General features: G+C 29.6%; 1 protein-coding gene across 6 annotated transcripts; it reads left to right on the forward strand.

The window, feature by feature from the left end:
• The first annotated feature begins 408 nt into the window (after positions 1 to 408).
• Positions 409 to 11,150, forward strand: LOC106652602. 6 transcript variants are annotated; one of them, XM_014371658.2, is made up of 13 exons: positions 2,366 to 2,555; positions 2,646 to 2,746; positions 3,664 to 3,942; positions 4,113 to 4,421; positions 4,592 to 4,774; positions 5,042 to 5,286; positions 5,561 to 5,988; positions 6,066 to 6,264; positions 6,345 to 6,596; positions 8,395 to 8,597; positions 8,724 to 8,815; positions 9,004 to 9,196; positions 9,505 to 9,830. In XM_014371658.2, exons 4-13 carry the CDS (start codon positions 4,350 to 4,352, stop codon positions 9,828 to 9,830), a joined length of 2,193 nt encoding a protein of 730 aa, XP_014227144.1. In that variant the 5' UTR covers positions 2,366 to 2,555; positions 2,646 to 2,746; positions 3,664 to 3,942; positions 4,113 to 4,349. The 6 variants fall into 6 exon arrangements, with proteins under 6 accessions (XP_014227146.1, XP_014227144.1, XP_014227143.1 ...); XM_014371660.2 differs by lacking the exons at positions 2,366 to 2,555; positions 2,646 to 2,746 and adding an exon at positions 409 to 529; XM_014371657.2 differs by having other exon boundaries at positions 2,366 to 2,746; positions 9,505 to 11,150.
• The last annotated feature ends 2,631 nt before the right edge of the window (positions 11,151 to 13,781 follow it).

Below are 13,781 nucleotides of genomic sequence, written 5' to 3' on the forward strand. Positions count from 1 at the left end.
GTAACAAATATTTAAATAATTTTTCAATTGAAAAAATTGATATTAAAAGATACAAAAAATGGGAATTATAATGATACATGTGACAATATTGTGTTGAAATTATATTTTTAACTATTTGGGGCTGAAAATTGTTTAGAAAACGGTGCCAAACGTGTATTTGGTTGGTAGTGCAGCACGAGCAGTACAATTCGGACGGATTAAGACCGACAGTCTGACGCGAGACTCGACAAAGCTGTGGCTTGTACATTTGCGCATTGTTTTAAGAGAATACCTATAGAAAAAACCACGTGGTAGCACGGCAATCGATAAAGTGCAGTGTGGTATCACACGACGGTCACTCAACCCGCCTGCGCGCGAGGTCAGATCGTCCAACTAGTGGAGTATAGGTAGATGTGAACTGTTCCTTGATATGCATACATCATAGTCCGTATAAAAGAGTAAAATCTAAAGATATCAATTCTGAAAAATTAAGAAGCATATCGTTCGTTTTTAAGGATCCAGTTTTGGATACTAAGAAATTCGCCAAAAGGTAATTGTGATTGACCATGCACGTTTTAATTTATTTTGCGTTGTTAGAGTGTTTATAGATAAAGTTCAAAGCTCAGAGTAACTATCGGATAGAATTGTCGGAATAAATCTCTATAAGCACCGAATATCACGACAATTATTTTTTTTAATATCTGCAAATTTTCAAGTTTATCTAATAAAACTAAGTTTTTTTTTGAAAATGAATATTACAATTAACACGTACTAGATGCTTTATATTACAATATAAAATATGCGTACAATGTATCGTTAAGTATTGCAAGAGTTTTGTTATGTAAAAAATGTAAGTAATGTAAATTGTTATGTTCGGTAATGATCATTTGGCAATTATTTGTAAGACTTTTAGCAGTCCGAAAAATGTATTCTTTACTTTTACGTGAAATCATTTATAAATTAGAAATGAATTACGCTGTTACGTGGTCAACATGAATTTTTAATTTATTAAATTTTTAATGTTATCCTAAGCAATCTAAAATTTAATGGGTATATAGCTATTATTAAATTGCAAATCGATCAGTTTATACATAAAAGTAAAGAGTTACGTATATTATTTGTGATTAGAATTTTCGATTTTTGTGCTGATATTCTTGATGGAATATATATTTTTGTTATATATTTTGTCGATTTAGTTTTTCATTTTAAATTAAATTTTTTTGTTATTTATATTAGATATTAGTTTTATTTAAAATGAATGTCTTTGTTACATAATCATTCAAATGCATTTAAATTTGTTTAAATCATTTTTGTTTCAAAAAATTATAATTTAAATATACTCAAAAATTTACATTGAGCTGAGTACATGATTTCCAAAATAATTGCGTTTCATTTCTGATATCGATACATCTTTATGGTACAATTCATTCGTTAATGTTTGAGAGTCTTGAAATATATTCACAATTCGTGAAGAAAGTAGTGTAACATACTAGTGCTGTAAGTAGTCTTTTTCGACATGACATAGTTTAGAATTTAAGCAAAGTGAAGGCTTTTAGGACCATGTCCACAAATGTTCATTATAGGTGAGATGTCCTAATAAATCCACCACTGTGGAAATTTAGAATTATTATCTTTTTTGTGTGATATATGATAATGACGATCTTCACATAATGTGAGGTTAGAGAAAATGTTTAGTTAGTGTGCGATATATGCACGCTGCGGCTTTAAAATCTGCAACTTATGTTTTCAATATGGCTGCTTGTAAAAACAAGTATAAACATGTCTTACGTTACAATTTACTGCTTAACTCATTCTTACTAATTAGTTAATTTTTTATCAATTAATGAATAACATGATTAATTATAAATAATTAATGTATGGATGCTTATCGATATTTTTATAGTCTACTTTAGGCATATTTTTATTTAATTTTAATGAAGATACTTGTGTATAATTAGTAATGTTAGACTTTAGTAGTTGTATATTTTACAATGTAATCGATGAGTGTTCGATTGTTATTTATTCTAATTTGAAATTTTGGTAAATTACTTAACATAAATTAAAAGTAAAAACATTTAATAAAATGAGAATATCTCGCTCACATAGGTATAGATAAATGTTTCCATTTTTTCACAATTTTTTCGAATATTTTTTGAGTTCTACAATATGAATTGACATAGAAAATAATTTTTTTATAATTAAAAAAATGTGTTTCAATTAATTTGTTATTGTAGAATAGATTATTTAGTTTTGTATAACAACGAACATTCGCTCACGCTCAGCACATGCGTGCTATTCCTCGCTGCATTACTACCCCTGACGTACACATACATCTATTTCACGAAGTAGAACAAACATGGCGCTTGCGCATAAAATAAAATGAATCATCTTCGTTACTCAGGTTTCAGATCAGTTATTATGTTAGTGACTATATCGCATCTCGAGTTCACGGTTTTGTTGAACTGCGCTTGCAATGAAAATAAAAATATTAAAATGCGCACTCCTTTTACTTCCGGAATTTGAGAGCTCACATTATCGTTATTTTTTTCTCCACGAATGTGTAAAAGTCGATGTTGGTAATATTTAGATGTACATTTTATACGTCACTATTGACTTTTTAGACAGCATAATCGCAGTAAAAATATAATTTGTTTTGGCTTGTCAAGGGTGAACAATGTGTACGTGCTTAGTATTTTACAAAAGTTATTCATTTGCCAAGATACCAACGATAGATGTAAACAGCAATTACAGTAACGTACTTGGAAATGTAATTCATCAAATGATTAAACTTGATTTTTTTTAGATTACTTTCAATATCGATCATTTGATCATTTGATTCGACTGTTATTATAATTATTGAAATTTTTGACGACCAGTTATTGTATATTCACAATTTAAATTTATTTTAGAAAAGCTGAAAAAGTTTTCATCCATTTTTTTATTATTATTTAAGACTCATAAATAAAAAATATAGTTTTACCTTGAACTTTTTCTATTTTTCACCATCAATAATTTGCTACCTTTAACTTTAATTTTTATAATATTAAATAATAAATAATATGTATTCGATATAACATTAAGATTGCGTGAAAAAAAGAATAAGAAATATTTTAATATTTGAGTATTAATGTTTTTTTTGTAAAAATAATAATGATAATTTTTTGCTTTAAGTTTTTGCTTTACTTTTTACCTCAGCTTACTTACTTTAAACTTCATCAATAAATTATAAAAAAGAAAATGATCAATATTACCTCTTGTAAATATTACGTCGACACATCTGAAAACGATATATATTTATCGGTAGTAAAATGCGATTTTGATAAAGGTTTGTTTTGATTAGCATAAAATATTTTCTTATATAATTTGGTTGGTGTATATAGTTAAAAATATGTAGAAATATTTTTCATCCGTAAACGTCCAGTTACTTTTTTGATACATCCCAAAAACTCATCGATCTGAGTAAATTATGAGAAACATTATTCCTTATCTTTATTGCTAACGCTAAGGGTAGTAAAGTAACTGCAGTAAAAAATTGAACATGCGCAGTAGTAGATTGGCTCACGAAATTAACTGATGGAATTTATCATAACATGAAAATCAGAAAAACCGATCAAATATTCAAATTTAATTCATTTTTTAATACATCTCCAAAATGTTAATTACGACATAATCGATATTTTTTAGATTCTTCAATGGTGTTAGATATCCAAGCTACTTGTGATAACACTTCTTGTATGGCATATAATGAAAACTTCCATAATCATAGTTAAGAAGTACACAATAAAACAGTCCAGTCCATTCGAGCATAAGTAGTGAACTCTTTGATCGTCAAAAGAATAATTAAAGAGCTTCGTGACGGAGGGCCTTCGTACGGCTTTAGCGCGGCTGCGGCATGGCACATCATCTGGAAGCTCATTGCCCAATACTCCAAAAACGCCATCGACTCCAGATCATGCAAACCACGTACGTTTTACTTCGAAAGAATTAAAATATTTAAAAGTACATAATTTATCGGTATACATAATTAAAAAAAGAGTTCGATAGAATAATTTCTTATCACAACGAAACATTTTTTATTGATGAAGCTCATCCATTATAGTGTAAATATTGAAACATTTGGGATTTGTTTGCAGGAATGTCCAGAACATCGTGGTTCCAAAGGATGTTGTGTGACGGCTGTAACGAAAAAGAGCAGCGTGAGAGCTGAAGGTGCTACTGGCATCATATCATCGTCGCGTGAAAATCTTCATCGTCATGTCGACAGATTCAACGCGCGCGACGGTGATCTGCTTGCCCACGCAGCTTCGGCTTTACGCCGCTTGCATTTCAAATCATTGGGCGGTAGTCGAACGGTTCCCAAACTTGTCATCATGGGATCCAGTACTACTTCGGAAAATACTGTCAACACCAGCACCGACAGTGCCAATACCGTGGTCACTATGGTAAAGCAACTACGTTTAATCGCAACGTTTTTCATTATCCATTTGCTCGCCGTTTGCCAAAAACTATTATCCTTAGTATTTTGATAAACGCATAAATTAATTATGAAAAATTCTAATAAGGTTGACATTTTCGAGGGATTTCAAAAATTGAGTTAAAAAATGAATTGCAGGTGACAACTACAGACGGTGAACAGCATGACGATAGCCTGGATTTAATAGACGTACCCTCTGAGTTATCACCCCCAATAGTAAACGAAGTTTTTAATGCAGCTTCAACCATTAGAGTAAACACAACTAGCGCAACCCCTGTCACTCACCAAAATGATGCAACAATTTTAAAAGAAGCAATGCTGGTAAATAAAGCTAACTCTTTTATAATACAATTAATTGCAGCAATATATGATAATACTAAAAATGCAATGTATAAAATAAAATTCATATTATTTTTTTACGTATAAAGATCGTATAACTGTCATGAAATAAACAATAATATTCAAATGTTGTATGAAACTATGAACTAAGATTTTTTAGTAAAGTAATAGAGAAATTACATTATTACAATAATTAAAAGAGGTTTTCAATGCGCGATTTTCTTGTAATCACAAATAATTTTGTTTCAGCAAAAATGTACTATACCTGTATTTTCATCAATCGTTGCATCTGTGACGGCCGCCATTCAATCGGATGACGATGAAAAATGTTCTATACCAATGACATCAAATAATAATTTTAATGGTCTTGATAGTCCTGGTGTGCCACCACCCACTCCTATGCTTGGGTTGCACCAAGAATCAAGATTCACATTTCCGGACCAAAATCGTAAAATACCCACCCTGCCAGATCTCAAAACAACTGATTTTTTTAGGTAATAATGCTTTCGAATGATCATTTTTCAGAAAATATTCAAAAATATGAAATATCGGAACATGTAAAAGAAAAAAAAGCAACGCGTAAAGTATACGAAAAAGACCCATAAAAACTTATAAAGAAATCTCCTTAAAATGTTTCGTATAAAAAGTAAAACTAGTCATTATTGTCAAAAATTACAGATTATGTGGAAATGTTATGACATAGATAACGTTCTTAATTAAAGTTTTTAAGGAATGTCATCAATTTTTCACGGTACTTTTATTTTATAGCCAAGCTGTAGGAGGTTCTATGGATGAAGGCCAAGCCGATGCAACACAACCGAATTTGTATTCTGCCATATCTGTGGCAAAGGAAAATTTGCAAATTCAAATTAATAAAAGCACTAATAATGTAATAAATGCTTCGATCATTAATGATAAAAAGGACCATCAACAACAACAACAATCTATGACCAGTAGCGCTAAAACCTCTACCGTTGATAATAAATTTTCCACTAATACCGAAAATATATCTGGGACCACTAATGCTAACGCCACAATTACCAACAATAAACCAAATATCAATGTGACTACTAATCCGTTGGATCTGCCACTTAACCAGGAAATGAACAGTCAAGATAGCTCAACAAGCAATAATTTGCAAGGACGTAATCGGAGTGTGGGATCTTTCTCCGTTGGATCTTCCAATACTTTTTCAAGTTAGTATTTTGTTGTACTTATAGATATTTTGTAATTTTTGAAATGAAAATCAACTTAAATTAAGAATTTTTTTCAGGACAAAGTGGAAGTACAAAGCGTGCAGCCCAAGCAACTATTGTTGTACAACAACCTTCTCTTTCTTTAGATAGTCCAGCATCCACAATATTATTAAAGTCATCTGATAGCATTTCAAAAACACGCGAGGAAAGTGTTAAACAGCTTATGGATAGAACAAACATGCTGACATTGGAAGATATTCATGATTTTGAAATGAGGTAAATTAATTCATTTTTAATAATTTATTCCACAATTTTAATTGTTTTCGAGATATCTCAAATACTTTTTAAAATTTCAGACACGGTAGTCCTCATCACAGTCGATCACAATCAGTTCGTGCTTCGGGAAGTAGATCATCGGGTCGTCCTAATTATTTATGCCTGCCTCAACAACGTTCGCGTGTAGCGAGTATGCCTAATACAGGCGTCGAAGAAGAATATTACCTCTTACGACATTTCAGTATAACTGGGAAAGGTGTCGTTAATCGTGGTGATTCTCTTAAAAGTCGACGGTCAAGATCGAATACGAGTGTAGCTTCAAGTAATTCCAGGTATATATTAAATTTAATTCTATCTCATTTTGTTTTATTTTCCAAACATTATGTCGTGATGTAAACTGCATTATTTGATTATTATATTGAGAAGACTCAACATGTTCCGAAATGCGGCACAATAGATGAGGCAACGTGCTTTCAATAATTCAGCTGAAGTTATCGATAATTTGAAGAGTATTATAAATTTATTGTAAAACCACTCATGTCATTCGTGCATGCTTACTCTTATGTAATTAATACTCCTACTTCATTTACAACTTATTTTCAAGTTTTTTGAAAATATTTTGAAAGATTACTGAAAGGCTTTCAGGAAACTTAAAATTCCCAATAAATTCCCCTAATTCAGTATTCACGCAAAAAACATTTGAAAATCTTATTTCAAAGAATAAGGAGTGGGCCCAATATATTTTAGTGCGAGTCATTAAAAATTTATGTATATGCTACCTATCGTCAATTTATGAAAATTACAGTTCACTCGTAAGATTCCAGAAAGCTTTTTCAAATTTGTATGAAACTTTCGTTACAACCTTTCTAAGAGCCTTTGATGAACTGGAATATTATTTGTAATTTTCTGCATTAATTTTCTTTGGAGGTTCGTCGAAACTTTGATACTTATCTTTCAGAAAGTTTCATCTCAAACCTTTCAGAAAACTACTAAGAGCCTTTGTGAAAATTGCTGAGGAAGCCTTCTAAACATTTTCCATCAAGTTTAGAAATAGCTTACTACAAGATTTAATAGCACTTTTAGATTAATATCGTGTAAGCTACTCTGAAAGGTTTTGGCAAGCTGTTGAAACAGTAGCTTTCAGTAAGCTTTTTTAAGCTTTCATGAAAACTATCATCTGATATTGTTGGCGAAAAAAATTTTCTGGAAACTTCTCTGAGAATTTTTCTTGTAATTTTTTTGCAATTTTTTTTATTGAATTTTTATTAACTAACATTAATATATATTTGCTATGACTTGATTGTACAGTTAATCTAATGCATGTATGATAATTTAGAAAGTCCGTTTGTCCATCTCAATCAAATTTCATATTTTTCCAAGTAATGTAGTTATTTAAAACTATTTAAAAATTGAATATAATTGCATCGTTGATAGACTTGAAATTTATCTTACATCAACTAAAATAAAATCAGCAGCTGATTATGCAGATTCTGTCTGTATTCAACTTCAAAACACGTCGAGGGAAACGCAAAATTGAATACGATGAAAGCTCTGGATCGAACGCGTGAGTTTACGTGTGACCAGCAGTGGACGTAGATACACGTGTTTGACTTCAGAGAATCGTCGTGACTTCCACTTTTCTACAATTTTATTATGAAATAACAAGATTTATTTATTATCTATGTATTAAATCAAGTTTTTGCGTAATAATACCTAATTTGAAGTTTTTTTTTGTAACAAACTTGGCACATGAGAATTGGCATTCAGTTTTTGTGTGTATAAATTCTATTATCAGTAGCTCTAAGAAATACTATGTGGTAAAATTAGCCCTTCACGGTATGGTATAATTAGACGTAAAAATATGTTTATTATTAATAAAAAGTAGTGCAATTGTTCTGTTAAATTTAATGGTATCTTGTCAAAATTTTCAATGAAACCAAGAACTTAATTTTTATAATTAAAATAATGTTTTATTGGTAATGTATTTGGATCTAATAGTTCTAAAAAAATTATAATGAAGAATTTATTTTTAAAAGCAAATCGATTCAAGAATTAAATAAAAAGGAATAATAGTTATTTATTATTCAAAAAATTTGTATGATAAAATTGTTTTTTGGTAATCATTTTCAGTACGGAACATCTCACTGCTTCGTATCCGGGTTCTGCTCGGAATTCTGCAGCAGGTTCATTGGCAAGTTCTCGTGAAAGTAGTGCTTCTCAGGGTCCAGCTCCATATCGAGTGTTAATGCTTGGAGCTTCGTCAGTGGGGAAAAGTTCTCTTGTATCACAGTTTATGACGTCGGAATATTTACATGCTTACGATACTTCTATTGGTGAGTAAAAATTCATAAAAAAACTTTATGAGATTTTTTCTGTTGCGACAGAATTTATCAAGTATTGTTTCAAAAAATTCTCAAAATTATCAATATTGTCTTTATTTAAATCCTTTCACGCTGCAGATGACGAATCTGGAGAAAAAACTGTCAGCGTTTTGTTAGCCGGTGATGAATCTGAACTAACTTTTGTTGATCATCCTTATTCAGAAATGACGGTAAGTGCATCATTATTAATTATAAAAATAAATAGTATCTACATCTGATGTCTGCTTTTTTAATGCCAATTGACGAAATTAGTCGATGCCACTTATATTAACATTATATTACAAAATTGCATTCATTCGTTAGCTTGAAGTCTCTTCATTTATCACATTCAGAGTAAATTAATATGATTTCTTTTCAGCCCGAAAATTGCATATCTTCATATGAACCTCATGGTTACTGCATTGTTTATTCAACAACAGACCGTGCTTCTGTACGGGTAGCCGAAGAAGCACTTCAAAATCTTTGGCGCAGCGATCACATACCTGCTAGAGCAGTTATCCTCGTTGGAAATAAAGTCGATCTCGAAAGAAGTCGCTTGGTATCGACAGAGGGTGAGTAAAGTGTTACTCGATTTAATTTCACAATTTTCTCCTTGAGATAAAAGCTTTTAAAACTCCCAATTTTTACAATGCGCTTAAAAGCTACTTTGAAACACGTTTGCATAAAAAAATTTTAAACCAAATTAAACAGTTTTAGTAAACTGAAAAAAACAGGAAGTCTTGGCATAGCTTTAAGAAATTTCACAATTAAAATCAATTATTCGAAGATTGAAGTAGTGATTATTTCAACTGAAAAAATATTTATGATCATGTAATAAAATTAATGTCATTACATTAATTGATTATGATTTTTATTGCAGAAGGAAAATCTATGGCAATTTCATATGACTGTAAATTCATCGAAACGTCAGTGAGCTTTAATCATAATGTAGATGAACTACTAGTGGGTTTACTAACGCAAATCCGGCTGAAATTAGAGAATCCAGAGCGAAGTCGGGACTTATACCGTCGTCGATCACGACGCAATCGCAGTCGTTCACCCTTCGGTTCATGTTCAGAAACTAGTTCACCAAAGAAATTTAGAGGCAACAGAATAAGTACTAGTCTTAAAGTGCGTAATCTTTTGGGTAAAGTATGGGGACGTGACAGCAAATCGAAAAGCTGCGAAAACTTGCACGTTTTGTAAAAAGAGACTTTACTAAATCTGAACATTGGCAATGGTTTATTTTCTAATGACATGAATCTTGCTGAGAAAATATTCGTATATTTAAATAAAATCTCAGATGATATCTTATAGGATTTTTAGGTGAAAATCGATTGGTTGAGTTATGCAAGATATAATTTTAAGAAAATACGTCGATGTTAGAATAGTAAGGGTTCCCAAATCCAGTAGGAGAATGCTTTTATGTTGATTAAAATAACATATTTTTATACATGTTATAGGATTGCTTGGTGCATTATTTTATCTATTTTAAACAAATTCATAACTTTATAATACATATTTTGATACAATCTATTTTCTTTCTAGCATTTTTTATGTTTATTATAAAATTTCAGTCAATCAGATAATTTTTCAATTTTTTTTCCTCTTTTGATCTACTCATTAATCTTAAATGTTACAATATCATGATTATTATTTATAGATTATTATACAATTTTTTCTCACTCAAATCTAATGATGCAATTTTGACGCTAAATTTAGACTTTCGTAAGAAAAAATTGTACGTACAATTTGTACAAATATGCTTATTTTTATTATTACTTCTTTACTTTATAATGTGGACTTTGTGTGATTTTTCCATAACATTAGAAATATCAAAACCTTAAGGGGTTAAAGTAAATACAAATATTCACGAAAAATCGTAGTTTATCCTGCAAAATCATTGATTGTAACTTGTAACAACGAATCTCAATTTTTTTCTATAAACAAATTGCATTTTTTCCGCCAACAAAATTTTTGTTGTTTAAACTTCAATTTTTTGGAGCGTACATTCCATCGTTAAAATGTGATTCTTTTTCTGAAAACAGTAATTAGTTTACATATTATCCCGTTTTTAAAACTTTTATATATTTCTATCAATTCTACTATATGTGTGATTATTTTAGATATTTACCAAAAATTCTTGCAGTTTTATGATTGATCATTTACTACGAAACCACTGAAGATGAATTATGAAAATAAAAATGTATAATTGCGTTGACCGTAATTTTGATTGTAAATGAATCTAAGGAAATTTTTAATGATCTATGTTGGTTTCACTTAAATTGGGGCTTTTTCTTTAAATCAGTAACCTGAACTGAAAAAATACTGTAGTAAATGTTTATAATAATATTTTTAAAGTGAAAAAAAATGTTCATTGGATCTTTGCTCCATTACACAGAACTCTCTTTGTATTATAAAGTAAGGAATCGTTTAAGATTTTACCTGAGATCTGACGAAAATTGTTTTTAGGAGAATTTTGAATAAACTCTTTGAAACTTTTATACACTACTAAGATGTTCAGATTTTGGAGTCTACGTATGAGTTTATAAAAATTTCAAAGTTTATAGAATTTTTAGAGCTTAAGGGCTCAGAGATATGTCAAAATTTGAATTTAAACAAATTTTTTTCATTGTTCTGAACAAAATTTTGTTTCGGCCGTCAAACAGTCTATTCAAAATTAAAATTAAAATTACGCCATGGAATTATTCGTACAAGATTATTACAATATACAGTTTCATGTATCTAGGAGCTCTTAAGAAATTCATAAAATTTAAAATTCTCAAATATGTACATTTAAAAACAGTATAACTGTATCTGTAATTTTTTTTTTCATAAATAATAATATATTATAAATATAAAAATTATCTCAAATTTTTTAGTTATTTTAAAATCTTGTGAATTTTCTCATGTTCCCATGAATGTTTGAATTATCATGTATTTTTTAGAATCAATGTACAGTTTTAAATGTAATACTATAATCCTATAAAAAAATATCCTATACAAAATTTTACAAAATTTTATGAATAACTAAAAATTGCTTGAAGTTATTTTTAATTATGAAATTTGTTCATTTAAAAGAGTTTACAAAAGGGGAAAGGTGAAAAATATTTTTTTTTGTGAATATTTTTAAAATTACCTATCATTTAATAGCTCGCACTTGAAATGAAAAAGTTGTAATTGAGTCGCCATTGCCACGTTTTCACGGGCTTTGTGAAAATAAAACATGAACTTGTAAGTATACTATTTTTATCTGTAATTCCTCGTTTTTCTCAAGTCACCTTAAGATTAGTACTATGATGTATTTATACTGTATATCTCGCTTCAGTTACCTTTTCAATGTAATTAATAATGTTGTTGCTGTATAAAAGCTTTAAAAATTACAAAAGTAGTTAAGAAATTAAAATCTTTATAGGATCAAAACATATAATCTTCCACGAAATTTGTAATTTAATTGTATTAAAATGGCGAGAAATTATGGATTGATTAATACACTATAAAAAAAATTCATACATTCACTAACGTATTTTTCTCAAAAAAAAAAAGAAATGATAAAAATCAAATTTCATATCGTTTACATTAATTTGTATTTTAAAGAAAAAAATTACTGTAGAGCTTCCTATAAGAGAAGTTTAATTTTGAGGGAAAAACTTAATTGTTATGATATTATAAATATCGAACCTATTGAGCCAACTCGAAATTGTTCCTTGAGTCCTACTCTTCTTGAATCAGCCTTTTGCTGCAACGAGACTACGCAAAATATGCTGAAATGTTATTCCCACGTAAACTTCGTTAAATTTCAATAAAGTTATAAACTTTTTTGAAAAAGCCGTAAAAATTGTTCGAAACATAATTTACTGATACCTGTATCAATATTATTTTAATGTAAAATTTTTATGAATTTCAAATGTGATTGCGCACAGTAGTTGATAATGTACACTTTTCAATGTGAATTTTCTTTTTATAACTTTGTAATTATAAGAGAAACAATTAATTACAATAAAGGAAAATTTGGAAATGTGAATAGCTTTTCATATAGTTTTCAATGCTCCATTCAAAGCTCATTCAATTTTTTTATATTATTAAAACTATAGGAAACTTTTAATTCGTTCGATATTGCAGCGCCCCTAAACTCTCAGTGTTTCGTCTACTAGAATTAGTGGAAATAAAAAAGTCAATTTATGAGTAAATCTCGCGAGATTTTTATACTTGTATCAACTCCACTATAATCTTGAGAAAACTTGATAATTGATATTCCTGGTAATGTTTATGTTAAATTTTCAACTTTTTCTGGTCTTCAAAACAATTTCTAGTGGTACACGAACACGAATTCATACAAAAAACGTCCAATTTATGGTGCTTTTTACAAATTCTCATATTCAACTCATGCTTCTTTTAATTTTTAAATTCTAATTAACGAATGGTCCATCAAGCTTTAGACAGAAGTAATTCTCAGATCCCGTGCTTTTAAAAAATAAATACTACTGAGTGGGGTGCTTTGTTGCCCGAGCCTTTTACACTCTGAAGAAGAATTCAATTCGATTTTTAGTATTTTAACGATTTTTTTTAAATAAAATCCCACTATCCCAAAAGGCCCTATTGTAAATTGTAGCCAAATTATGAGAAAAGATAGTTTTTGCGTAAAATCAAGTAGAATTTCCACTTATACGTGCTTTTTAAAAAAAGTAATATACAATATAAACATGGGCTATGCTCGTGCCCAATTTAATTTTAAGAACATTTGAAGCGAATTTCGCGTGGCACATCAATAATTTGACTTTGAATGGTATAATTCATATCACCCATTTTAGTTTTTGCCATTTTAGAAAAAATAACGCTGAGTGCTTTTTTTTTAAATGGCGAAAAGTTAAAATTTTAACCAAATTTAGCAGTACATATTGTCTTAAAAAGATGGTTCATCAGCTTCAGATGTAACATGTACTATTTTAAATTTTCTAAGCTCACACCCGAATTTAATGGACACTAATTTTTCAGGATTTTAGATCATTTGTAAGTCCCCCGAAAAATTACATGAGTGTGCCCTAATAGACCAACAATAAAAAAAATTTTTGTTTTTAAATCGACAGGACGCTCCCTCAAAAGTTTCAAACCCCGACTTAAAAAAAATGTTTTTATTGTCAGTCTAGTGCTCTAAAA

The sequence above is a fragment of the Trichogramma pretiosum genome, unplaced genomic scaffold (assembly GCF_000599845.2).
Source record: "Trichogramma pretiosum strain Unisexual culture from Peru unplaced genomic scaffold, Tpre_2.0 scaffold32, whole genome shotgun sequence".
In the NCBI taxonomy this organism is placed as follows: Eukaryota; Metazoa; Arthropoda; class Insecta; order Hymenoptera; family Trichogrammatidae; genus Trichogramma; species Trichogramma pretiosum.